Source organism: Python bivittatus, unplaced genomic scaffold (genome assembly GCF_059951505.1).
Source record: "Python bivittatus isolate LINGU-HERP-01145 unplaced genomic scaffold, Pbiv_v1 ctg000690_np1212, whole genome shotgun sequence".
NCBI lineage: Eukaryota > Metazoa > Chordata > Lepidosauria > Squamata > Pythonidae > Python > Python bivittatus.
Genome location: NW_028277096.1, coordinates 21,091,543 through 21,116,468, shown reverse-complemented (window position 1 = coordinate 21,116,468; position 24,926 = coordinate 21,091,543). Strand labels below are relative to the sequence as shown.

The window sequence follows — 24,926 nt, the reverse complement described above, 5'->3', positions numbered from 1 at the left end:
CTTGCGCAGTGGCGCCGGCGAGCTGAGGAGGCAGGGCCTGGCTAGCCCGGGCGATGGCGGCCGTCATGGCGGCGCTCCGGGCGGGTGCCATGGGCCCATGAGGCGCCCTCCGTCCTCACCCGCACGCTTCCGGCTCTTGGCAGCGAAGGCGGCTGTCCCGCACGCGTTGTCCTCGGGGCCATGGCGGGCGTCTTTGACATCGACCTCGACCAGCCCGAAGAGGCGGCCTCGGACGAGGAGCTGGAGGAAGGGGTGAGCGCGGCGTGGCCAGGCCGAGGGCGGCGAGGGGAGGCCGGGCCGTAGGGAGCGAGGCGAGACGGGCGAGGGCTGGGCTGGGCTGGGCTGGGCTCTCCGACGGCCCGCCTTCACCCCGCCGTGGCTGAGGCTGCGCGGCTCCTGCCTCGCGTTTCTCCGCCGCTGACTGGGAGGTTCCTCGCTGCGCGTCTGGCCCTCTGAGGAGAAGGACGAGAGCCGCTGAGGGACGTCAGGGAGGCCAGCTCGGTGGCAGCCCCTGACTGGCCTCGGAGAGCCGAGCGAGGACGGGAGGCCACCAGGAAGCCTTACACCGGGAGGCTTAAGAAGCCTCTCGGAAGAAGGTCGCGGCCATGTGGTGTGGGGACGGCGTCGGTCCGGCTCCGGGGAGACCCGAGTTCAAGTCCTCCCCGGGGGCGGAGATGCTGGGCCGGTCCCCTTCTCTCAACCCAGCCTACCTCGCGGGGGGGTGGTCATGGGAGCAAAGGGAGCGTAATGTGCCCTGACTGGACTGAAGGAGAGGCAGTGCAGTCTCGTGCATCTGCAAATGGAAGAAATACGCGCTTCTGTTGCTTCAAGAAAACTACACGGACCTAAACTACGTGACTCAAAGAGGGCTTGGCTGAACAGAAGAGCTTTGTTAATTAGAGCAAAAGGTTAATTAGAGGGGTGCCTTCTGTAATGGCCGTGGGATGCTGCGGCGGAGGGCCCAGCTGCGCCCCTGAAGGCATGTCCTGCCTCTTGCCCATCTCCTGGCATCTGAAGCCCTGGGTGTATCTTGGCTTGTAGTTTTCGATGGACTTTTTCTCCTTGAATTTGTCTGATCCCGCTTTAGAGCCATCCAAACCCCTGGCGTTCAAAAGGGCCCAGGCTTTTTACCAAAGTAAACATGGTGATTTATTTTTTTTAAGTGTCACCTTGGCAGATTTATTGCAGCTGATCTCTGGGGCCAGAGCCCAGCCTGTCAGTTGATCATTGCCAGGAGGGTTGACCTCTGTCTGCTTCTCTTGGGGTGGAATGGGCTCTTGTCCATGGAGACTGATGCTGCAATAAATTTGATGCAGTGGAATCTCATGCATTTTTCCTTTGTGTTCGGTTGGGTTTACTCTTGAGTAGGTAGCTGCTCCAAGAGTCCTGTTTTTTTCCTCTACAGGTCATAATGTAGGCCCTCCTCTTGGAATGCAATTCCCCACAATAATTCTGCTTTAATAAGTGAACCATTGGTGCACGTGTTAACTCCAAGTAATGTTCCTTCAAAGTGGGTATGCTTAACTACTCCTTGTGTAGCATATTACTCATATGGGGAGGCACTTGTGTAAACAAACTGTTGCCTTTAGGAATTCATCCTGGAGGAGGCAGCTTCAGTAATTCTGTGAACATCACAGGCCTTATTTCTGACAGAAAACACAACACAGCCTTGTGGCTTATGATGGAAAATCTTTTTTGCCCTTCGTAACTCAAATTAGCTTTCTCTGGTCCTTCTGTGATCTTTCATTGGATGGAAACAGGGTTATTAACAGATACGTTAGAAAGCCTTCTTTTGACAAAGATAGGTATGTTGATATATGGGGAAAAATAATTTGAAGAGAATAGGAATGGAAAGGGAGATTGAAGGATATTTTTCAACTTGTGAAAATTTATACTTTTTAAAAGAATCTTACAGTCTCAACATTTTGCTTAAAATAGGATCGTTAGAAGCTTTGTCTTAGGAGATTGTAGAAAGGAAGCTCGGTATCTACATTTTTGTGGCAAATGTCTCGAAAGGCAAATCTTTTTAATTACATAGATTTAGATTTCTGATCTGATTGCTTGTTTAAGGTTTAGAATTAGAGCTTTTATCTGCAAAGGGACAAAGATTTGCAATTACTTAATTGTGCTACCACAGCATGACAGGCAACTTTTTGAGAGCTACACAGTTTTTTAAAATAAGGGTTTCTGGCAGCTAAGACTGCAGTTGCAAGGCCATTGCATGTTAATGTCATGTAAATGGAAAAGACATTCATGGTTTGCGGGGAGGATATTTTGAGTGGTGTGTTAATGGTATCCAGACGCTTATGTGCCCTTTTCTTTGGAAAGGCAGTGGGAAATTTTGCCTCACAGATTTTGCAGTTTGCTGCAAATTTAAGTGTTTGGAAATTTGGGGGGGCTGCCCGTGGTAGGCTGCTGACTTTTGCACTACAGATTCAACATGTTATTAAAGGCCTCTAAATACTTATGCTTTATGAAGTTGCTTTTGATTGTGGCCTTGTTGCCATAATTTTATGCTCATCACCAGTGTGCAATGGCAGAATCAGCTTTTCTGTGCATTGTAGCAGAACTTTTCACACTTGGCCAGCATAATCTCTTGCTCATGTCAGGATTGTATAATCTTAACGCTTGATCTCATAGATATAAACAATTTATTGCTTAGTTATCCAGCATTGATTTAGGTATAGTAGTTTCTACCTTGAGTGAATACATAATCAAACAGTCATCTAGATGTAAATACAAATCAGAAGCACAAATATTTTTGCAGAAGTTCAAGGTCTGCACATTCTCCCTAGGATAGGGTGAGAGATCTGTCTCCTCCCTGTTTTTTTAACACAAGTGTAGATTCCCAGCATTGTCATTTTTATTTATTTGGGGGGGGGGGAATAATTGGATTTTTGCATTCCTGCTAACAGTTTAATTACTGCAATGTATAGGAATATTGTAGTGCAGGGGGTAATGAAGTAGAATGAACCAAACTGAAATATTTCTTATATTGAATGAGACCTAAGGATGTGGTTGGGGAGAGTACTGTGTGAATGCCTTCCTGGTTTCTGTATCTGTAATTAAAAAGTTGCCTAGTGTGACCTTCCATGATGCTTGTATTACCTGCTGAGCATAGGCTGTGATGGACTATGAACCCAGTCCTCTAGTCCAGCTATAGAGAATGTGAATGAGTTTATAACTTTTGTTGATTTTAGTCACATTTTCTCTATGATGGGTGTAGTTTTCACAGATTGTGGAAGGGTTGATCAACTTTTTTGGACTGTTTCCAAAAGGGTAGCTGTGCTAATCTGTTTTAACAAAAGCAGCAAATTTCTTATGGCACAAAGACTGGCACCTATGTTGTAGCTATATACTCACTCTGATGAGCTGATTAATTAAACAAAACCCAAAGTTTCCTACATCTCTTAATCAGCAAGTATATGTCATACTCAACAACTATTTTGCTAATGATCATTACATATAGATCAGGGTTCCTCAATCTCAGCAACTTTAAGATGGGTGGACTTCAACTCCCAGAATTCCCCAGCCAGCATGGCTGGCTGGAGAATTCTGGGAGTTGAAGTCCACCCATCTTAAAGTTGCTGAGGTTGAGGAACTGTGGTATAGATGATTGCCACTGTTGGTGTTTCCATTTGCTTTCCTGCTGCCCTCTTTACTCTTCCCCACTCCACCAACCTGGGCGTTCATATGAAGACTCCATGAAAACATAATTCTACAATATATGTGATAGTCTTTGTTCCACAAGACTTTTTGTTGCTTTTGTTACAACAGATTAGCACAGCTACCCTTCCGGAAACAATGCAAAAAGGTTGACCACCTCTTCTGCAGTTTGTGAAAACTACAAATAGCTGTAGATGTTATTAATTTCTACAAAGAGAGAAGATGAACATTTAAAACTAAGCAGGTAAAAACTCCCTAAAATTCCTGGAGAGAGGTCATGCTGGGGCTTTCAGTTTTATAAACTCTTCATAATTTTATAAACTCATCTCTTATCCATACATGAGTTAAGATGCATCCACAAATGCTCATATTTCTCCTCCCTCTTTTTTCAGTCTTGCGATATTCCATTTTATCTGCTCTCATCCTTAATTGTGAGTGTAGCTAACTGTAAATCATTGTTTGAATTAAACAAGATATTTTAAAAGTTATTAGAAAATCCCCATTAGATTTTCAGTGACTGTCTCTTTATATTTCAGCATGCTTATCACAGTCTCTGTGATACAGAGGGGTTTGTTCTGGTCAGGAAGGGACACGAGAGTTTCACTGTATGGGTGAATTGCACAAACCTAAAATTAATTATTTTGTAGCGCATTTTTTTTTGCAGTCTTTCATTTATGTTAACACCAGTGTGTTGAGAACATTTTGTTTCCAAACTATTTTTCCAGCTGTTTGTAGGATTTGTGCACAATCGAGTTACAGGACAGTTGCTTGAAAACTGCTGAATCTGTGTGCTACAATTCAAAGGGTTTGGCAATTCTCCCTTAGAACTACCCATGTGGTTGCCATATCTTTCTGCTGACAGGACTTATGTAAAATCGGTCTGCAGCCTTGTGGTGCTATCAGTCTTTAAAACTCAGGTTAATGTATAAGCAAAATCTTATTGCACTTTCTAAATAATTCTTGTTTACAATGATGTAGTTACTTTTCTTCCACTATTTTGTTTTAGGGTCACTTAAGTGAAAGTATGGACCATGGGGGAGTCAGCCCATACGAGCTGTAAGTCCTGAAACTTAAAATCCTACTGGTTGGGATGGAGATACTCATTCAGTTCGCAGTAGTCAGAAACTTCCTCAACATAATGAGGAAGTGATAGCAAAATGGGCACCCACTTTTGGAGATGCTGCATTTTCATCCTGTGTTACAGATCATGCATTGGGATTGATGAAATCCAGGCTTGAAACTGTTTTAGTCATGTTTAATTTGCTTGCTGGGGGAAGGAATTTCTGTTTAAAATTGTTTCTGTAAAAAGGATGAAAATGTTTCTCTTGCTAGGCTATGGATGTGTTGAAGGCCTTAAAAAATAGGTAGGGTTGCCTTGCTAGTCTTATTTTAAAAGCTGATTTTTTTTTTTGGTTCTGTTTTAGTGGCATGGAGCATTGTGAGAAATTTGAGATTTCAGAAACAAGTGTAAACAGAGGTCCTGAGAAGATCCGCCCAGAGTGCTTTGAGCTGCTCCGGGTTCTTGGCAAAGGGGGCTACGGGAAGGTAAGAAGCCCTGTTGCAAGGGCCATTGTGTCAGATGCCTCTTGTGGAGAATTTCTCCTCTTTTCCTTATGGCTTTACATCAATGGGCCTAGCACATCTTTTCCTTCCAAATATCAGACTTCGGCATCTTCTGGTGGGCCTGGGAATGTCTCCTCCTGGTGCAGCGGGCCATAGTGAGCACAGTGGATTGCTGGTTTATGGCAAGGTCCCATATTTCTGCCTCGGTTGTTTAATCAGAGCATGATGACTGGAATCTTTATGGGGGGGGACCACAGATTGGGGGTCAAGCATGCCCTGTACATGCAGGAAAACAAAGATTCAATCCTGAGAATCTCAGAATAGGATCTCAAAAGCTCCCTGTCAAGCTGTGTAGACAGTACAGACTGAGCTGTGCCAATAGAGTGATTTTCTGTAAATCAGCTGTAGTTTGTGGCCCAGCACCTTCTAGCAATCTCCTCTGTATTTCTTCAGGCTGGCTTATACACTGCTTTATGGCAGACTCCCTGGGTAACTTAAAAGATAAAAACAAAAACACAGATGAACTCAGAGCAAGGGTCAGGAGGCTGACCTTTGGTTTGTTGTTTTCATAATATATGCTCTTCCACAGTTATTGCAACTGTGTATGCTTGTCATAACCTCCCCGTCTTTTTCATTATATTTTCAAACAGAAGTGGTTGTTTCTTCATTTCAAACGGTATTTGCCATTCATGAAATTATAAGTTGCCCTGAGCCTTGTTATAAAAGGACCACTTATAAATTGGCTTTATCAATCTTTTATTATTTCAGAGTGATAGTTTGTACTTGCAGCTTGCCGAATGGTGCAAGCCCAGGCTTATGGGAAAACTTGCTTGTGCTATCTGTGGCTCGCTTAATTTCATTCAGATAGTGAACCCTGACCACTTCTTATTCACTGATTAAAGGAAGGATCAAAAATACCAAATATTGCAGTGAGTGTGAATCTTTTTTTGAAAAAAAAGTATTTAATATTGCTTCTTTTCAAAATGCGTTGGCAGGTTTTCCAAGTTCGCAAAGTAACGGGGGCAAATACTGGCAAAATATTTGCCATGAAGGTGCTTAAAAAGGTGAGTTGGCTTTGAGCATCCAGCTGTAGAAGGGTCGGCCCCTTTGTTTGGAATGAATGTAGAACAAGGTTTCGTTTGCTACATATCTTGCATTCAAGCTCCAGTAAGCTCCACTGCTAAGAGGATGTAAATTTATTAACCAATAGTCTAACTGGGATAAAGAAGTTCCATACAATCAGCCCTATATTTCTGTCTACTTTAGATCAGTGTTTCTCAACCTTGGCAGCTTGAAGTTATGTGGACTTCAACTCCCAGCATTCCCCAGCCAACATGGTAACTGGGGACTTCTGGGAGTTGAAGTCCACACATCTTCAAGTGGCCACGGTTGAGAAACACTGCTTTAGATGTTAGCAGTAACTGGAGAATTATGTATCACTTGCTTGCAAAGTTTTTATTTGTTATTACATGCTTGAAATTCTTGAACCTTTGCTTGGTTGGTGCACTTATTCTATAATCACATATTTTTAACAGCCATTGCTGTTATTGCTCCTTGTAATATAGTAGAACAGCTGGCTGCAGGATCTATGGTTTCCATTTGGAAATGTCATCCAGTCTGTTGAAACCTAAATTATACTGAATAATGTACAGCGAAACATACATTTAACAGTGGGTTGAATTATGTCTTTCTGTGATCTGTAACCTCCTTTGAAAAAAGGGGAGGAGGATGAATTAGGTAAGGAAGAGAAGGCTGGACAAAATAGGCTTGGCTCAAATGAGTTTGGTTGTTTGAAGCTCAGTGAATTGTAAGAACCTGGCCATTGTTATACCATGTTGTGAAAACCAGACCATCATTACAAGCCACCATGTGGTTTATCTTTGATGGCTTTGGTAACTGAAGTTGAGTGGGATGTGAAAACCAAGCCAAATAACTTGAAGAGACTCTTTAAGATATATAGAGTCCAACCCACTGTTTAACCCAGGAATCTAAATTAAAGCATAGGAAAGGGAACTTACATGGAAAAAGAGATACAATTTGAGACTAATTGTAGACTAGCTAAACATTGTAGTCTAGCTGGAGGAACCTTTCAAGCTGTATTTTAGAAGCCAAATCAGAAACAAGTGCTTGCTTTATCGCTTGCTTGTTGGTAGCCGTCCTTGATCTAGATCAGTGTTTCTCAGTCTCAGCAACTATAAGACATGTGGGCTTCAACTCCCAGAATTCCCCAGGCAGCATGCTTGATCTTATTTTTCTCCTCTGTCTAATGGTGCTCATGCCTTGATCACATTGCAGTCAGACTCCTGCAGCATGTTCTCCTTGGGGCTCCCTTTGAAGTCTCTTCAGAAACTTCACTTGATAACACTCCACAAAACACACTCCAGTCCCTTCCTTGTTCACAACAAACCATACTTGACCTCTGAACTGAGCAAACTACGGTTTGCATAAAGAAGCATTAGAAAGCTCACTTCAGGTCATGGTTGGCAATTTATTTTACAAACAGGCAATATCTTTACACTTATCTTGGTCTACCAGGTTTTGAGACAAGGACAGCTTTAGCTTCCTCAAAACCAGAAAATGTGGTGGAAAAGGCAGGGGAAAAGAGGGGCTCAGGAACAAATACGGTTTGGCTTTTTTGGGTGAATTGATCCATTGTGTCTAATAAGTTTTGCCAACTTCTGTAATGTAAGGACTGCAACAACCACTCTGTAGGACAGACAGGCAGAAGGCTAGCAGAGCCCATCCATGAGCACCAACTAGCAGTCAGAAGACACAATGAAAAGCCCTTAATCTCACAACACAGACTCAACCACAGTTTCAGCTGGGAAACTGTCAGCATCTTAGACCAAGCTAAATCCAAAAATGCAAGGGAATTTCTGGAAGCTTTAATCAGACAAGGCAGCCATCCACAGGCACATAGAGATAAACAACATCTACACACTATTCGAAAGAGACAATAAAAAGGAAACAAAAAGACCAGAACATCTCCTTGCCAGCAGTCATCACCCAGATAAGCAGAGATTAACACCGGACAAACAATCAAGCAGTAAACAATACCCTAATTAAGGAACTACCAAGAAAACAAAACCCACACCCCCACCAGCACTGGCAGGGCATGCCACAATATATAAACAGAGAGCAAACCCCACTCCCTTCTAGCACTGAAGATGTTACCTAGCCGGGTAACGAAACATCTGCAAGAAAACAGCCAAGCTCAGAGAACCCCAAGGGTGCCACAGTTATCAATGGCTCTGATGTGGGGGATTATCACAAACGTAGCAGACCTTTGATTTAATTGTACCGTATTTTTACTATGATTGTTTTTCTTTTTTAGGCAATGATTGTGAGAAACGCAAAAGACACAGCTCACACAAAAGCAGAGCGGAATATCTTGGAGGAGGTCAAGCATCCATTCATTGTCGACTTGATTTATGCCTTTCAGACTGGTGGAAAACTCTACCTCATCCTCGAGTATCTCAGTGGTAAGTGTGCGCTGGTTATCAAAATGTGGATTTTGAGTCCACCAACAGTGTGGGAGGAATTTCAGTGCTTTCTTTTTCCCACAGAAAAGACTATAATTTTTAGAAATGGGCTGTTTTGTAAATCTTACATGGTGCAAGAGAAGGAAAATGGGATGATTCATTTTGGTCCAAAACTCTGCTAAACTTTTTTTTCCCCCTAAAGGAGTTTCTCTAAAGAAACCTATCCTTATATCCATTTTCCCAAACTGCCCCTTTTCAGGCATGCTCTCTAGCAAGATGGTTGCATTTCTGGAAAAGTCACAGTTGTGCCCAGCTGTCTATTACAAGGCAGTTTGTGAATCAAATGCAGGTGTGGCCAACTCTCAAAAGAAAAAGAGAAATTGTCTGGAATGCCCCCTTGGACCTGGAGTTCTTGTAGGGCAGCTCGTTGGGTCTTTCTGCCATGCAGCCATCTGCATCCCTGTGCCTGGTAGCATCTGTCTCATACTACTTTCCTAGGGATGGAGCAAAAAAACCAGCTTGCTTTTTACTGTGCCTGTTCTCCCACTTTCATTTTAGGAGGAGAACTCTTCATGCAGTTGGAGCGAGAGGGGATATTTATGGAAGACACTGCTTGGTAAGAGACAGAAAATTTCTTCAGCTCCATCAGGGCAGACTAAGGCAAGAGCTGACCTGAAGAACTTAGGAAGTCACTTGTAGAAGAAAAGAGTTGAACAGAGTTGGGGAGACACATGACAGCTTCCTGTTGAGTGCATTTACACTTCCCAAATTTCAGAGAGAAGGCCATATTGGCTAGGGCACTTGGGGAGTTGGAAGCTGAATATGCCTAGGGGTGCCTCATGGTTTGTCACAATATGAGTGTAAATGTAAATATGGTGCTTCATTTAGATAGTTATATAAATACCACTAAATATGGCCATGAAGCCACAGTGCGCCTAAAATAGCTCCTGCTGAAATAAACTTCTCCCTCTTTTTAAAGTGCTACTGCCATATGCTAACAGATTTTGCCAAATATATAAATGCTGCAAATACTACCTAGAATTAAATATCCTATTACATTCCAACAGGCTCATTCAGTTTTGTACTAAAAACAAATTTCTGGGCTTAAAATGTCATCTGCCTGGTGATCTTGTGGTTTTCGTCACAGAAAATAGGCTGAAGTCTGTCTGACCTTGGGGCTCTCCCAGTGTTTGATCAATAATTAACACATTGGAGTCATTGAATGTTTTTAAAGAATGATCATGAGGTTTGGGGGGTGGGTGGGAGGCCATGTATGCAGGTATGTGAATTTCTTTGGCTCCTTAGCAAAAAACTGCAGTTAAAGAGCACATGACTCCCATCTCCAGTCCTCACTGCAATGGAGGCAGTGTCTGCTATTGAATGGTACCCTTTATTGGCCAATTTAAAAAGGCTCCCATCCTCTCTGCCACATTAAGAGTGGAGCTGAAGGAGAAAAGGGGCCAACTGCTGCCCTTAGCTGTTCAGAAAGTCTGGAATATATTGATGCTGCTCTCCATCCTTGCAGCAGGAAGGGAGAGGTGGAAGAACATCCTTCGTGCTTCTTCTGTAAGGCTTACTAAGCTGAGCAAGACCATCCATCTAAACGGAAGATGGAGGTCCATCCTGTTCAGAAACATAGAGCCCAGAGAATTTATTTTCTCTCTATACCACATGGGACGTTGAGAAATGGTGTCATTGCCCCTGTTTGGGAAGGAGGAAGTTTGGGTGCAGGAGGGTTATGGGGCGTTGAATTTTCTGGCTTTGAGTCCCTGCTGTTCTGTTTCTGTCCCTTGGGCCAGACTGAAAAGTAGCTACGGAGAAACTGAATTTCAGGCTCTGTTCAGATATTACGCTAAAGAGCTGTGACACCTGTAATTGGCCAGCAGGCCAGTGTTAAAAGCAATAGCTTGAAATGGAATTGTAGGCTGTGATTTATCTGAACATGCTTTAGCCTCACCACTGAAATTATGGTTACTGTTCTTCCCCTGGGGCTACTACCCCCAAGGTGGGGACAAGGAAACCCAGCCACACTAGAAGCTGGAGTAGTGAGCGAGGGTACAACTAAGCCAAACAAGCAGCTATAAAACTTGGAAGCTCACCCCACTCTTCAAGTGCCACATCTGAGATTTTGCACTGATATTTATTTATTTATTTATTTATTTATCCAATGTACATGGCTGTTCATCTATCCTTTGGGACTCTGGGTGGTGGAGAACATAAGAGCATATCCAGTCCATTAAAAAAACATTAAAAATCTGTTGAAACTATTAAAAACCATACGTGATACCTAGCCACTCATGTTTATTTCCTAATCAACTTTTGCATTGTAGTTTCTACTTGGCTGAAATTTCAATGGCATTGGGACACCTGCATCAGAAGGGAATCATCTACCGTGACTTAAAGCCAGAAAACATCATGCTGAATCACCAAGGTTAGAAAGACCGTTACCGAGCCCTTTCTAGCAAGTTTTTTCAGAGTTCACTGAAACCTTGATGTGACTCTGTAGAGCATATTTCCCCACCTGACAGTCAACATATCTGCTGGGATGACAACTTTCAGGATTTCTGGACGGCGTAAGGACAGCTGTCCCACCATCTGTGTGGGGAGTCCCACAGTTTACTGCCTGAATGCACACTTTGATTGTAAATCCCTTGGACATGTCTGGTGAATTTGATTGTGAATCCCTGTGGACATGTCTGGTGAATTTGGAGCCTGTCTGGTGAATTTTAGGATCAGATTTTTGAAAGCTTTCATGGTCTTTCTCAGCTTGACACCCATGAGATGAGTTGCTTACATCTCCCATTATTTTAGCCACCAAAAAGAAACAGGCAGGGAAAACAGGCTTAGAGCCTGGCCTGCTAGCAGCAGGTCTTTCCAGGGATGGCCCCTATTTTGCAGGGTACCTGTCCTTGAGATACCTGCTTGGCTCCATCTTTTTCAGGGTTTAAAAGGCCAGCCTATTCCCCAGTTGTTGGCATTTAGGGTATGTTACTTCCCAGTCACAAATGCATGGTATTTTAAATGTATATTACCTGTCTGTTTTTACTCTTCCCTCACTTCCTTTTTGATTTTTTTTTTCAGGTCATGTTAAGCTGACTGATTTTGGACTATGTAAAGAGTCCATTCACGATGGAACAGTCACACATACATTCTGTGGAACAATAGAATACATGTGAGTCCATCTGATGAGACAGAAAAGTATTATGGTGGTCAGGGGAAGTATTTACATTTTCCCCTTCAGATAAACCTGTCTAGTGGTCAGAGCAACCCATGAATGTTTCCAGTTTAAATTAAAAGAGGACCCCCCCCTTGCCTCCCAGATTGCTTGAGAAGATGAGAGGGATCTTCCTCAATTTAATGTCCTTTAGGTGTGTTGGACCTCAACCTCTGTAATTTCCTGTCAAGTCAAGAGGACACCAGGCTGACGAAACTGATTCTTCAGCAAGCAGGACTCTGTAAATTTAATCTAAAAGTTGTATTTGCCCTCAAAAAAAGAGTTACCCTTTTGCAAGTTCCTACAGAATTCTTTATTTTCTATTTAGTTACTGGATTTATATTCAGGGGTTCAAGGCAGCATATCTAAGCACGCCTTCCTTCAATTTTTCTCCTCAGTGACAACCCTGTGAGGTAGATTGGGCTGAAGCTTAGTACCTTTCCTTGCCTGAGGGTGGACTTGAAATAGGATCTCCCCCTTTGTCCTCCAACACTCTAATTCAGGGTTTCTCAACCTCAGCAACTTTTAAGATGTGTGGACTTCATGCTGGCTGGGGAATTCTGGGAGTTGAAGTCCACACATCTTAAAGTTGATAAGGTTGAGAAACCCTTTTCTAATTACTGGAATCATGCTGCTTAATGGTTTGATAAGGTGCTGGTTTGATAAGATGTCTGACCTTTAAGATTTGGAAGTTTGTTCCTTGATTGGCATCCTGAATTTTGGAAAACAGTGTCACCATGCATGTGCTAGTGAGATCTCATGAGTATCACAAACAAGAAAGAGACATGGTACATTTTACTATCTGCAAAGCAAGATGCCATTTAGTTTGGTATCCAATTATGCAATGCCATGAAACTGATCCTTCACATGAAACCACATAACGTTGTGCGACATTATAATGCTATGTATCCATTTGGTGACTTTAAGTTACTCATTTCAAAAATCTTACCCTCTTACCGATGAGTTGGTTTCACTGAGATGATAATCCGCTGCAGAATGTGTTGAATAAAGGTCACACCAGCACTGGCTCAGCTTGATGTTTCAAGAGAGGCTGACACTAAACATGATTCTATGTATAGCAAGTTGGCAAAGCTAGTCACCTGGAAGTAATGGTTATTCACCACAGGTGAGTGGCTATTACTAAATGCCTGTAGGTGCTCTCCACAGGATCTTTAATTGTAATCATTACATGTTCTGATGCTGTGATCGGTTGTTCTGATCCTTGCTATTTGCGTTTGATTTCTTTTTAGGGCCCCTGAAATTTTGATGAGGAGTGGGCACAACCGTGCTGTGGACTGGTGGAGTTTGGGGGCATTAATGTATGACATGCTGACTGGAGCAGTAGGTGCACGCTTACAAACTGCATGTTTTATTTTGTTTTGAAGCATGTTTCATGTCTTTAGAGAATTTGCCATATTGCTTTGGGGAACTTTACCTGCCTGTTGCTAGGAACGTGTGGTTAGATTCTCTGGCTTTGTAAAAATCTGGTTTATTTAGCCACTTCTGGTTTATTCAGAAAACCGAGGTGAACCTGCCTGTATTCTTTTACTCTACTTCTTGGAGTGACATCCCTGTTCCCATTTACACTGATCCGGTTGATTCAAAGCACTTACAGGTGTTCACAGCATGTTTGTTTGGAGGGAAATGAGATTGGGTTGGGGAGATGGCAAACTAGCGTCTTGTCTGTTGGCTCCAAGAATGGCGGTGCTAGGTTTTAAGTGCCGATCAAAATCTCTAGCCTTCATGATGTGCGTGCGGCTTCTTTTGCCTCTCAGAATTGTATAGTTGAGATTAGCAGGCAGCTGCTACTGAAAAACAGCAATTTTCTATGATGGTAATTGTGATCGGCGTTTCTGTCGCTCAGTGATGCAGTCATAAAGTGCACTGTCACATGACCGCATCGCTTAGCGACTGCAAATTAGGCAGTCCCTGTTGCCATTGTTAACTGAGGATCATGGGTCATTAAAGCAAGGACCTCCTGGCGACTTCCTGCCGGCTTCCCACAAGCAAAGTCAGTGGGGAAGCCAGCAGGAACGTGCGAGTCCCAGGTGGCTTTCAGGCAGGCTGACAGGTGGGTAAGGGGCTGCTGTGGCATGAGTGTAGCCAGAGGTTGTGTGGGTGGCTGGCATGGCTGGGCCGGGGGTGGCTGCTGCTGGGGGTGGGAGGGTGCACCAGTGGCTGCTGCATCACCGCGCGAGCAGGTGTGTGCTATAGACATGGGTGGGGGGTGCTGTGGGCACAGGCGGGGGATGCTGTGGGCAGGCGTGCTACGGAGAATGAAATCCCTGGGATCCCATACTCTGTAGCCAGGGTCCTCGGGAGAAAAAGTGGTGGGAGTGGGAGCGACTTACAGGAGCGACTTGTGACCTTCCCTGCTGACTTCTCCATTGACTTTGCTTGTGGGAAACTGGCAGGGAAGGTTGCAAATCACAATCACATGACTGTGGGACGCTGCGACTGTCAGAAAGGCGGGCTGGTCACCGAGCGTCCAAATTGCAATCATGTGACCATGGGGGTGCTGTGACAGCCGGAACTTTGAGGACCGGTCATAAGTGCCACTCGTTCAGTGCCATTGTAACTTTGAATGGTCGCTGAACGAGTGGTTGTTAACTGAGGACTTCCTGTAGTTATAAAATAGCGCACAATCACTCCCAGTTTCCGTCCACTGGCTGGGCTGAATGTGCCACCCAAATCATGTCAACTTTGAGGTTGCAGCAGGCTTGAAAATTGAATCCCTTAACTCAGTGGTTTTCCTGTTGGGCTTGCAGTCCAGGTACTGATTCCTTTCTGTGTGCTTACTGCTGAAGTTGTAGACAGAGTGTCCACATTGTGTGTGTCAAAAAGTCAAGATGGTGGTTGTGACCCTGTGTTGAAAGCTCTGCCACTTTTTACATACATCACATCCATGCCTGCTGTATTGACTTTCTGGTCACCCTCTGTGGTGGACACCCCACTTTATAATAGCCAGGTTTGGAAATCAGTTTTAACAGGCATGTTTAAAAGCAAGGAAGTAGAAGCAAAATCTGTTTTGACAATGGACATTATATTATGTGATGCACATTTCTTACGGCTTCTCCTTCCTTCTCTCTTTTCAGCCCCCTTTCACTGGGGAGAACCGAAAGAAAACTATTGACAAGATTCTCAAGTGTAAACTCAATTTGCCTCCCTACCTCACACAAGAAGCCAGAGATCTGCTTAAAAAGGTGAGACTCTTACAGGGCAATCCCAGAGGTTAGCTCAAATGTAAATTCATAGTAATTTTTTGAATTTGCTATATTTCTGTAGCTTCTGTGCTCAGTTATGAGTTTAGAATGAACAAAAAGTTCTTTGATCTGAATTGCTATCCACTGTTTTCCCAATGAATGACTATTTATGTTTCAATAAGCCCTTTCAAAAAAAAAAAATGCCTCTAGCTTTTGTTTGTACACAGTTGGTGATCTTGGTAAATACAGGCCTGGAAATTAGCAGATGAATCACGTGGATCTTTGTCCAGAATATTTCAGTATAGGGTATCTCTACTAGCAATAGCTTCTCTCAACTTGGTGTTCTCCAAATGTGCTGAATTACAATGTATGTAATTCCTATATCACCCAATGCATGTCAGACTGGAGAAGATGTATTTACCAGTTTTATTGTTAATAATAAAGCTGTAAAGTAACTTCTTCCAAAAGAACATACATTATTTTTTAAAATCTATTTACTTTCTTCAGCTGCTAAAGAGAAATGCTGCCTCACGTTTAGGAGCTGGCCCTGGAGATACTGGAGAAGTTCAGGTATGTGATTTTGTTGGAAAATGGTCTCCCTGCCCCTCTGACCAGAAAAATAATTTTAAAAAGGATTGCTTCATGAGCTGGAATGTGTTGGATATAAGCAAGGGTTTTGATGTACTTTAGGAGAGATGTGAAGCTGGTCTGCTTTGCAGCTCAAGCTGATATAGTTCCCTCTAAAAAAAATTGGGAGATGGTGAAGATGTCTGAGGGAGTTTTACTCTCTTGCCTTCTCTTGGAGCAGTTGACAAGGGGAAGTGCTGGGGAGGGGTCAGAAAGGATTGCAGCTGATCTGGTCACAAATGTCAAGTGTGGCCCTATTTTTTTCAGCTCTGGTTCTTCCAAAATGAGCCCCATTGCTTCTAAATAAGCATTCTTAGAAGCAACACCTTTGATCATCTCATGGAACAGCTATAGCTTTGGCCACTTTTTGTTTGATGCTCTCCCTTCTAGTTCCTCTTCTAAATGAGTGCTGTAGACCCCTCTGCTTCAGTTTTTATTCTGGTCAAAAACAAGGACTTGTCATTGAGAGTGTTCTGCTCTCCTTGTTTGGGTGCTGACTGATAACAAACGTTTTCTTTAGGGTCATCCCTTCTTCAGACACATCATTTGGGAAGAACTGCTAGCTCGGAAGGTGGAGCCCCCTTTTAAACCCTTATTGGTATGTAACGTGGATATATCCTTGTGGTCTTGAAACACAACAGTCCAGATAAGAGGAGCATGGGAATCAGGGCATGCCATTTCAAACATAGACGGTTTTCTTGCCCCATCTTTCCAAACTTGCCTGAATCAATATTCAGAGCTGTATTTCCCACTTCTCTCGCAAGGGAGTCCTCCTCTGATTCTTCCTCAGTTTTAAATTCATGCTGAAATGCATCCCACAGTTTTAAAGTGACTGTTGCATTTCAGAGGAAACCAGAAGATTGGTGCTGCTAGCAGAAGTGTGCGCCTCCCGTAAACCATTGGGTGGCATTTTTAATGGATAACCCATTGAGCCGTTTCCATAAATTGGAGCTCAGAGGTGCAGCTGGCTATTACAGCCTTCTTCATCTTGGTACCTTCCAAATGTGTTGAAATTGCAACTCACCAAATTCTTCAGTCATACCGGCTAGGAATTCTGGGAGTTGGACTCACATTCATCGGAAGGCCTCCAGATTTGGGAAGGCTGGTGAATTATATCAAAAGTACAGATGTTTGTACTTTCCTGTATAATTACTGTAATTCAGACTTCATAGAGCTCTGGAGTACATAATGTGGTGTTTGGGAGGGGAAGTCTCCTTTGTATCTTGGCCTTTAAGGCATCTCTTCTCAAACGTCCTTTTCTTTGATCCGTGACTCCCTTCCCCCTTCCCCTTGCCTTCATTTCTTAGCCCAGTTGTCCAAAAAGGACCTTCCAGTGGCGGCAGCAGGACTTCAGCACGCTTCCAGGTTTTACATCTACGGAACACTCCTCCGTCCAGAAGCTTTGTCTTCCACTAAGGCTGTTGTGCTTATCTGTTAAACTATAAAAAAAAAAAAAACTTCCTCAACTTTTGTTTTTTGCAAAGCAATCCGAAGAAGACGTGAGCCAATTTGATGCAAAATTTACACGTCAGACCCCTGTCGATAGCCCTGACGACTCGACTCTCAGTGAAAGTGCCAACCAGGTTTTCTTGGTAAGTAGGTCTGAAGCCGAGTTCTGGAACATCAAAAGCAGCCAAGTCCCCTTGCTCTCTGGGCTGCCGTGATTCAAATTCTCAAGCGTTCTGTGTGGGTGAAAGGAAACAAGATTATTTGTCTACCTTTTTCCCCACCTCAGCCACACCACACCACGCTACTCTATTTCCCTCCTCCTTGGTGCTGTTGCCAGACTGGCTTTATGGAAGGATGTAAGCAGAGTCTTACTATAAGTTCAGTTCTTGCCTGTAGGATCAGCAAGGGCAGGGTCTTCCTTCACAGGGTGGGAGAGAGCCACAGCTCAGTGGGAAAGCACACTCTTTGCAACTAGATAGTCCCAACCTTTAGTGCCAGGCAGCTGGCAGGGAATACACTTGCTCTCCAGACCAGGCTGAGCTAGGCAAGCTTGGGCACTCATATATGTATGTATGTTCTCATTGCAGAGATGATGGGGTTGGTTCTGGGGTGGCGTATTTTCCTTTCATCACAATGCAAAGCACTCATTCTAATTCTTTTTGGTGGGGGCACTTGCTCGGCAACCCTTGTTTCCCTGCTGTCCAGGGTTTTACGTATGTGGCTCCATCTGTACTTGAAAGCGTAAAAGAGAAGTTTTCCTTTGAACCAAAAATTCGGTCACCACGCAGATTCATTGGCAGCCCACGGACACCCATCAGGTATTTCTCTCTCCCTGTTGCTGGATGTTTTGTGAGTATGCGCTTGCTCTTCATAAAACCTTGAGAATCTTTCCCCCAGGGAATGTCAGTTCTTCATCCACAGATTTGCAAACATGATTCCATGCAGCCCTAACTGTGAGTGCTACAGAATGACAGCAACTCAGTGGTGGAAGGGCATCCTTTGTAGTTGAAGGCCCTCAGTGATCTCCAGGTTGGGCTAGAAAAATGGGTGCATGTAAGTGCAGAACCCCTGAATCATTGGCCTTGGCACTACATTACACGTAGTTGGCTCATTTTGGCTTTAGTTGTAATGCAGCTGTTGGGGTTATGTACAAAATGTTTTGACCTTGAGACCGTTTGCGTCAGAAACACTTCGCTTAGCCTATTGTGCAAACCTAGCGTATTGGGGTTTGTTACATAAACTACAGTTAGGCAGCATTCTGGGCCAAATGGGGCTGTGGTTTAAAGCTTCCCAAGTTTCACTGCTTGCAGGAACCAATTTTGTGCCATTGAAATTCTTCCTTACGCTTGTTGCACATCCAGGTTCTGGTCCCCGGTGGAAATTTTCCGGAACCGATACCTGTGTATTTTCCAGAGAATAATGACATAGGATAAGAAAAACTGTTGTTCTTCAACTGAGAAGCAAAATATTTTGTGGGACAATTTTCTAGCACTAGCTTCCCACCTGAAGACAGTGGTGGGGGTCCCTCCTCTGTCTCTTAATTCGGGAATTGGAAATGGTACCTTATTTGCTGCCCCCCCCCAGTGGGGTGAGGCCCCTCTGCCAAAGTTGAGCACATTTTGGAGGCTCTGTTGTTTTTGGCTTTTATTGCAGAGCACGGGTGGGAATGGGAGCGAGGGCCATTGTGAGGACCTTGTCCCAGGGAAAAGGTTCACTTGAACAGCAGGCGAGGCCTGAAGGCAGGGACCCTGGAGCTAGAGAGAGAATGTTCAGTTAATTTATTGATTAGATTTCTATCCTGCCTCTATTTTGTACAACTCCAGGTGGCATATATAATACTCCTGCCCCCCATTTCCCCCAAAACAACTGCCCAGACTCGCTGGGAGTTGGACAGAATATGAATAATAATAATTAAACACACACACACCCTGTGTGAGGTGGGTTGGGCTGAGAGGGAGGGACTGGCCTTGCCAAAAGGACTAGAACTCACCGTCTCTGGTTTCCAGCCCAGCATCTTAAGCACGACACCAAAGTGGCTCTCAGCTTCGGGGGGTGGGAGCGGGTTGGCTCTGGCGCCACTCACCTGTGAATTGGAGAGTAGAGGTGGGAACCAGGAAGTCAAGCTGTTGAATTCGGTGCTTCTGCCTCTTTCCTGCTGAAAGGCTGTTGGTTTCCCACAATTTTTTTTTTTTGGGGGGGGTAAAACCTCTTTAATGGGTGCTTCTTCTCTTCCAAAGCCCTGTCAAGTTCTCTCCTGGGGACTTCTGGGGACGAGGGAGTTCCTCCAGCGTGGTCAACCCTCAGCCGCCCGTGGAGTACCCGATGGAGATGGGTGGGATCGAACAAATGGATGTGACGGTCTGTGGAGAAGCCTCCGCTCCGCTTCCGATCCGGCAGCCCAACACCGGGCCATACAAAAAGCAAGCCTTCCCCATCATTTCTAAACGACCAGAGCACTTGCGCATGAATCTATGACGAATCAACAGCAGTCCTTTCCCCGAACCTGCTTGGGCGACAGCAGAAGACAAGGACAAATCTCTCCAAGGGCAGCGGTGCCTCCCCCCACCGCCAAAAGATGAGACCTCTTGTGGCTTTTTTTCTCAGTGATGGTATCAAGTCAGTCATTGCACAGAATAACGGACTGGAAAAGAAAAACGAAAACCATGGATTCCCCCTGCTTGCCTGCCTGCCTCCTTTCTCTCTCCCCCCCCGTTCCCCCCTCCCTCCTTTGAATCAATGGTGCGCAAAGACAGGACTTGAGCAAAAACGGTATTACGTAACTTAGGCACAGCAGCTAACAGACATGCAGTGTGGCATCTTTTCCGCTCTGTCAAGGATTTTTCAAGTCAATCACTTGAAGCTAACAGTCTGGAGAGTAGACTCATGCTCCTGCGTGGTTCTGTCACCAGGGGAGTCTGTGTCCCTGGGCAAGCGTGCAGAACGCCAGCCTGGCCCTTTCTACCTGAGGATTTAATCCCACCATGCTCCTTCAGGTGGCTTCCTGCAATTTTAAGATTGGAGGTTGAAGACTAACTCCAACCGTTAGGATTCCACATGCAAAAACAATCTAAATGAATCTTTTTTTTAAAAAAAAAGTTATATATATAAATATATTTTTCAACTAGTTTTTTTCCCCTTTTTAGAAGGGGCTCTGTAAAGTATCCCAGAGTTGGAACATACAGAATTATTGATTTACTGAAGCAAAGAGAGAACAAAAAGCAGACTTACATTTCTTATCATATTAAAATAATGGTTTTGTAAAAAATAAATCACTGTTAATTATGTTACCAAGATTGGTGGGATAAGAATTTACCCTCTTCATCTTGTTTAAATGCTTTTTTTTTTTTTTGTTATTTTAAAAATGATCCCAATCAGGCTGTTGGCTGTGCTAAAATCTTGGCTAGTGCGGAAGTCCTGTATTTTGATCTGAGGTCTTCATGAAGTTTTCCCCAAGCTTGGTTTTGCCCTGCTGGTCTGGAGTTCTGTGGATGCGTTGAGTCCAGTTGTATTGTCCTGTATTCTCATCCTTCTGAGCAGAAATCTGCTAGTAGAAACTTCATCTCTGTTTTATGCTGGTTATATAGTTTGCTCAAGACCCCGGCATGTGCTAAGGAGGGTTAAACCTGTCGCAAAGGGGGCGCAAGCAAGGCAGCTGTCGCATTGCTTTAGCGGATGGCTATCATTTTTTTAAATGTACGTTTCTGTTGGTTTTGCAGCCAAATGGTAATGCTTGGAAGAGATGGCTTTACCCCATATTTGCTCCATTGCTCATCTCTGTGATGGATTACCATAACGTCTATGCTGGGGCAAGCCATCTGTTGATTGTATTGAGAAAAGAAACATGAACAAGTATTACGATGGCCTTCAATGAATGTCTTCCAGAGAACTTTTGCAACTTAATTTTAGGAAATGTTCAGAAGATTTACTATTTATGTTTCCGCGATTGTTATTGAAGAAAAAAAAATCTGTACAAATGACTATACCATACAGGTACAAAGAATTAAATAAAGGTATCTTTACCTTAACTTAAATACTTCCTGCCTTAAAGAAAGCATTTCCATGGCTACAGCTGGTGAAAGGGTTAATTATGGTCCACAGAGCTTTACTCTAGCGTAGAGTGTGGGTGAGTGGGTGGGTGTGAATTGTGCAACAGGGTGCACGTCCTTTTGCTGTTTTCTCCTGCTTGTTACACCTGGTCTGTCTGCAAACTTGGCTACTTAGAAATAGGCTTTTTGGGGTGCTTTTATTTCGATTCTCTCCTCGAGCCATAGGATCTGAGCCATAACTATGTTTTTATTTAAACCCAGCCAGAGCCTCTTCTGTGGATTCCCCTCCCCAGCTGTGCCTCCAGACTTCGCCTCCAGGCCATTCCCAAAGCCACAGGCTGCGTTAAGGGAAGGGCGGGACGGTGAGCAAAGCCCGGCTGGAGTTGCCGCCGTTCAGCGTCCTATTGTCGACCTTTGGCTTCCCCCGTAGGAGCGAAATGAAGTTAAGGAGACAATCCGGGAAATGAAAGTCCCGCAGAAAAGGAGGGGTGACTCTGCTTTTGGTCTATCTGGAGCCTGTTCAAACGTTAGGTTACCGAACGTGAGATTTAATTCCTGTGGACCAGCCATTTCATAGGCTCAAATCAGTTTTGCATTGCCCGCTTCAAAACGAGACCCTTCCCCATGCCCCAAAGCATTAATCCATGACATGTGGATAGCGAGACATTTTTGGATTAGGGTAGGGTCTGGGGGCGAGCTGGACGAGAGGTTTTCCACCTGCTCTTCTGCCATGGGCGTCTGCACGGGATTTCGTGCATGACACAAAAGCCCTTTAATGCCAGCACACCTAATCGTGGTGTTCCTTCCTTTGCAGGGGGATAATAGCACAAGTGGGGAAGGGTCTGAAAGTGAAGGTTGTGCAGAAGGAAGGGGAGGGAGACTCAGGTGTGTTGTCCTCAGGCCCACGAAGACCGTCATTGCCTTGGTGAGGGTCTCAAACAGGCCCAGGACAGGGGCTGGTGTTTCCTTGTGTTTTTCAGGGTCGTTGGAAAATCCAGTTAGGGTTGTTGGCTGGCACTGTGGCTCTCGAGGCCTTTAGTGGTGGCAGGTGGAGTTTTCCTTGCCTGGACCATGAAGAAGGTGCAATTCCTTCCTGAGGAGGCATGCCCAAACCCTGTGGAAGCCGGATTAAGAGCGGTGCAGGACGCTGACTTCTCAGCGTTCAGGGCTTCCCCCTCTCGCGGCTGGCTCCGATCTCCTTGCCCGTGTTGTTTGCTCTTGCTCTGAGGGGTTAGCAGAGAAAGGCTGGCAGAGTATTGGATGCAATGGAGTCATTTGCTAGACATTAGTTTCATGTGCCCTTTTTGTCTTGAAACTGTGAAAAATTTTGGAATTGCAATTTGGGACAGTAAGTGCACACTATGCAATTTGGGTGATCTCGTATTTATTTGTATAAAGAATCAATTTCCCAACCTGGATTCTTGCCCTTCTTGTATATAGCTGTTACGTCAACTTCAGAGGGAGTGTAATTCTCTTGTATGACAACAGAAACGGCGACCACATTTGGAATGGCTATTGGAGAAATTAAGTGCTTTCTTTAACAATGTCTTAAAAGGTTTTCATTGGGGTATAGTAATTAAGATTTATTTTATACAAGCTGTGCTTTTTTAATTATAATCTTGGGGTTTTGCTATCATTTGATTTTTATAGATTTTTGTATCATTATATAAAAAGAAATAACTGGGATTAATACCTGCTGAAGCTAACAACATATATTAAGTATTAAATCTTGATGACTTGAACCATGTTTTCTTTCCACTAGATCTGTTACTGAAATCAGTGCTGATTGTATTCTATAGTTTGCTTTGAGGAATAAGGAAATAATTAGAACAGCTGGGCTTGTCTAACATTTGGAGGCAGAGCAGAACCAAGTGAGGCATTTGATCACTCTGTTGGCCATCTGTGGGCATGCATGCTGCTGGTATGCCAACCTGTTTTGGGTGCCATCTGCCATTAGCTTCCCTCAGGCACCATGGGTCACAACATCCCTTGTGTTCTAACCAAGCTCAGATGAACATGCTCAAGTCCACAGTGTTATCTTGTTCTGATGAGCTTGGGAGAGTACAGGTGTGTTAGAGGAACAGTTAAAGTTCCAGGCTTGCAGTTCTGCCCATCTTCGCTTTCCTAGAAGGTCCATAGGTGGCAATCTTTAGGAAGGGAAGAGATGATCTCCTTCCCCAGCCTGAGGCCACCTACTCCTATCAGTTTTGACCAGCAGGGCTGCAGAAGTCTCTTCTTATGATCAGGTGACCAGGATATTACAGGACTCAAGTGGCCAACAAGCTGGTGGTCAGAAGTGGATTAGTGGGGTCCACTCCCTCCCCTACCATGTTGACCCAATGTCTGCATAACCTGCATTGGTGCAGTAGGAGAAAAAGGGGAGAATTCTTGTCTGGGTATGTTTTGAATAATCTAGGACTGCTGTGTATGCACGTTGGAAGGGCAGCAGCTGTTTAAAACTGGTTCAGATTGTATTTTCTCTGTCGTTTCTGGCCATAAGGTGCAAATCTGTCTACCAGCACCAGTAATCTGCAAGGAAGGGCAAATGCTTGTTAGCCCCTGTTGGAGTAGAAGCTGCGTGCTGGACGTGTCAATGACAACAAGTGAGTGCTGCTCTCCTTCTCTAAGTCAGCATACTAATAGTCCATGTAGCATATATCTTAAGTTTTTGGAAGGAGGAGACAGAGGATGCAGGTTTCATTTTAGCTATCTTACCCAGTGTATCTTCAGAAATTAAAATTTCTGCACCCTAGTGACTGGTACTTTGGGGAAAGGGGGGAAGAGCTCAGTAAAGCGATGCACAATGACGGCTTTTCACCTGTACACTTTTTAAGACCATGTTCTTTCTGCAAAACTTTAGCTGGCTGTGTTAACCATCCATTATGAATCCGACTACAGCTGCCTTACAAGGAATGGTATGAGGGTTATTACCTCATTCTGTACTATTTACTGTAATAAAATATACTTGATTTCAAAACAGATGGGTGTAAATAGCAATTAAATGCAACTTTGAACAAATGATTGAATAGTGATTTCTTTATTTCTTGCTCTTTAAGGGAGAAACTTGGTTTCCAAGCCAATCTAAAGTGCTCTGTACCAAGAGAGAAATGTTAGGCTTCTAAAGGCAGGTTTGTGCAAGGTGCAGCTAAACAGTAGCTGTGGGGAAAGGTAGATGTAGCTAATTAAAAAGTAAGGTATTCTCACCAAATAGTCATTTGAAGTAATATGAGAAACCCATTATTGATTGTGAATAAGGTAGCATGCTTCTGACTGTTTGCATTATGGACAAACCCGTGATGAAGCTGTCTTGATTTTGGCTTCCTGGATTGTGATGAACTCAGCCACTGAACCTGAGTCAATTATGATTTGTTAGTAAACCACAGTGTAATACAATCAAATCCATTCAGAATCCAGTCCTTACACACTTCAGGTTGCTGCAGAGTGAAGTAATATACAGATCAGACATGGGGTACAGATTTCTTTGGAATCCAGATGTTGAGGCCAAATTGTTTTGCGCAACAAGCCTAATACATTAAGGCCAACAGCTGCTCTATTCTGGTAGCCCCAACAGTTGGAATTTGGTTACACCATTCCCAGTGCAATTCATGTGAATAATTGTGACCAACCTTTAGGCTGCCTTTAACTTTTCTTTCAGCATGAGACTGTTCTTCAAGTC

At 44.0% G+C, this 24,926-nt stretch overlaps 1 protein-coding gene across 2 annotated transcripts; it reads left to right on the top strand.

Moving 5' to 3' along the window:
• The first annotated feature begins 117 nt into the window (after positions 1–117).
• Positions 118–24,268, top strand: RPS6KB1 (ribosomal protein S6 kinase B1). Of its 2 annotated transcripts, none has more exons than XM_088152487.1 (15): positions 118–252; positions 4,673–4,722; positions 5,091–5,211; positions 6,225–6,293; positions 8,564–8,711; positions 9,270–9,327; positions 11,042–11,142; positions 11,793–11,883; positions 13,176–13,266; positions 15,021–15,128; positions 15,636–15,698; positions 16,276–16,353; positions 17,240–17,347; positions 17,910–18,022; positions 19,442–24,268. In XM_088152487.1, the coding sequence occupies exons 1-15, from the start codon at positions 181–183 to the stop codon at positions 19,677–19,679; spliced, it is 1,509 nt and encodes a 502-aa protein (XP_088008613.1). In that variant the 5' UTR covers positions 118–180; the 3' UTR covers positions 19,680–24,268. The 2 variants fall into 2 exon arrangements, with proteins under 2 accessions (XP_088008613.1, XP_015743459.1); XM_015887973.3 differs by lacking the exon at positions 118–252 and adding an exon at positions 3,787–3,910.
• The last annotated feature ends 658 nt before the right edge of the window (positions 24,269–24,926 follow it).

What these genes read in the sequence shown, in the direction of transcription:
- RPS6KB1 (XM_088152487.1), top strand. Translation starts at nt 181, where the DNA reads ATGGCGGGCGTCTTTGACATCGACCTCGACCAGCCCGAAGAGGCGGCC. An exon ending in ACGAGGAGCTGGAGGAAGGG is followed by an intron (nt 253 to 4,672) that starts GTGAGCGCGGCG and finishes ATTTTGTTTTAG; the next exon opens with GGTCACTTAAGTGAAAGTAT. An exon ending in CATCCTCGAGTATCTCAGTG is followed by an intron (nt 8,712 to 9,269) that starts GTAAGTGTGCGC and finishes CTTTCATTTTAG; the next exon opens with GAGGAGAACTCTTCATGCAG.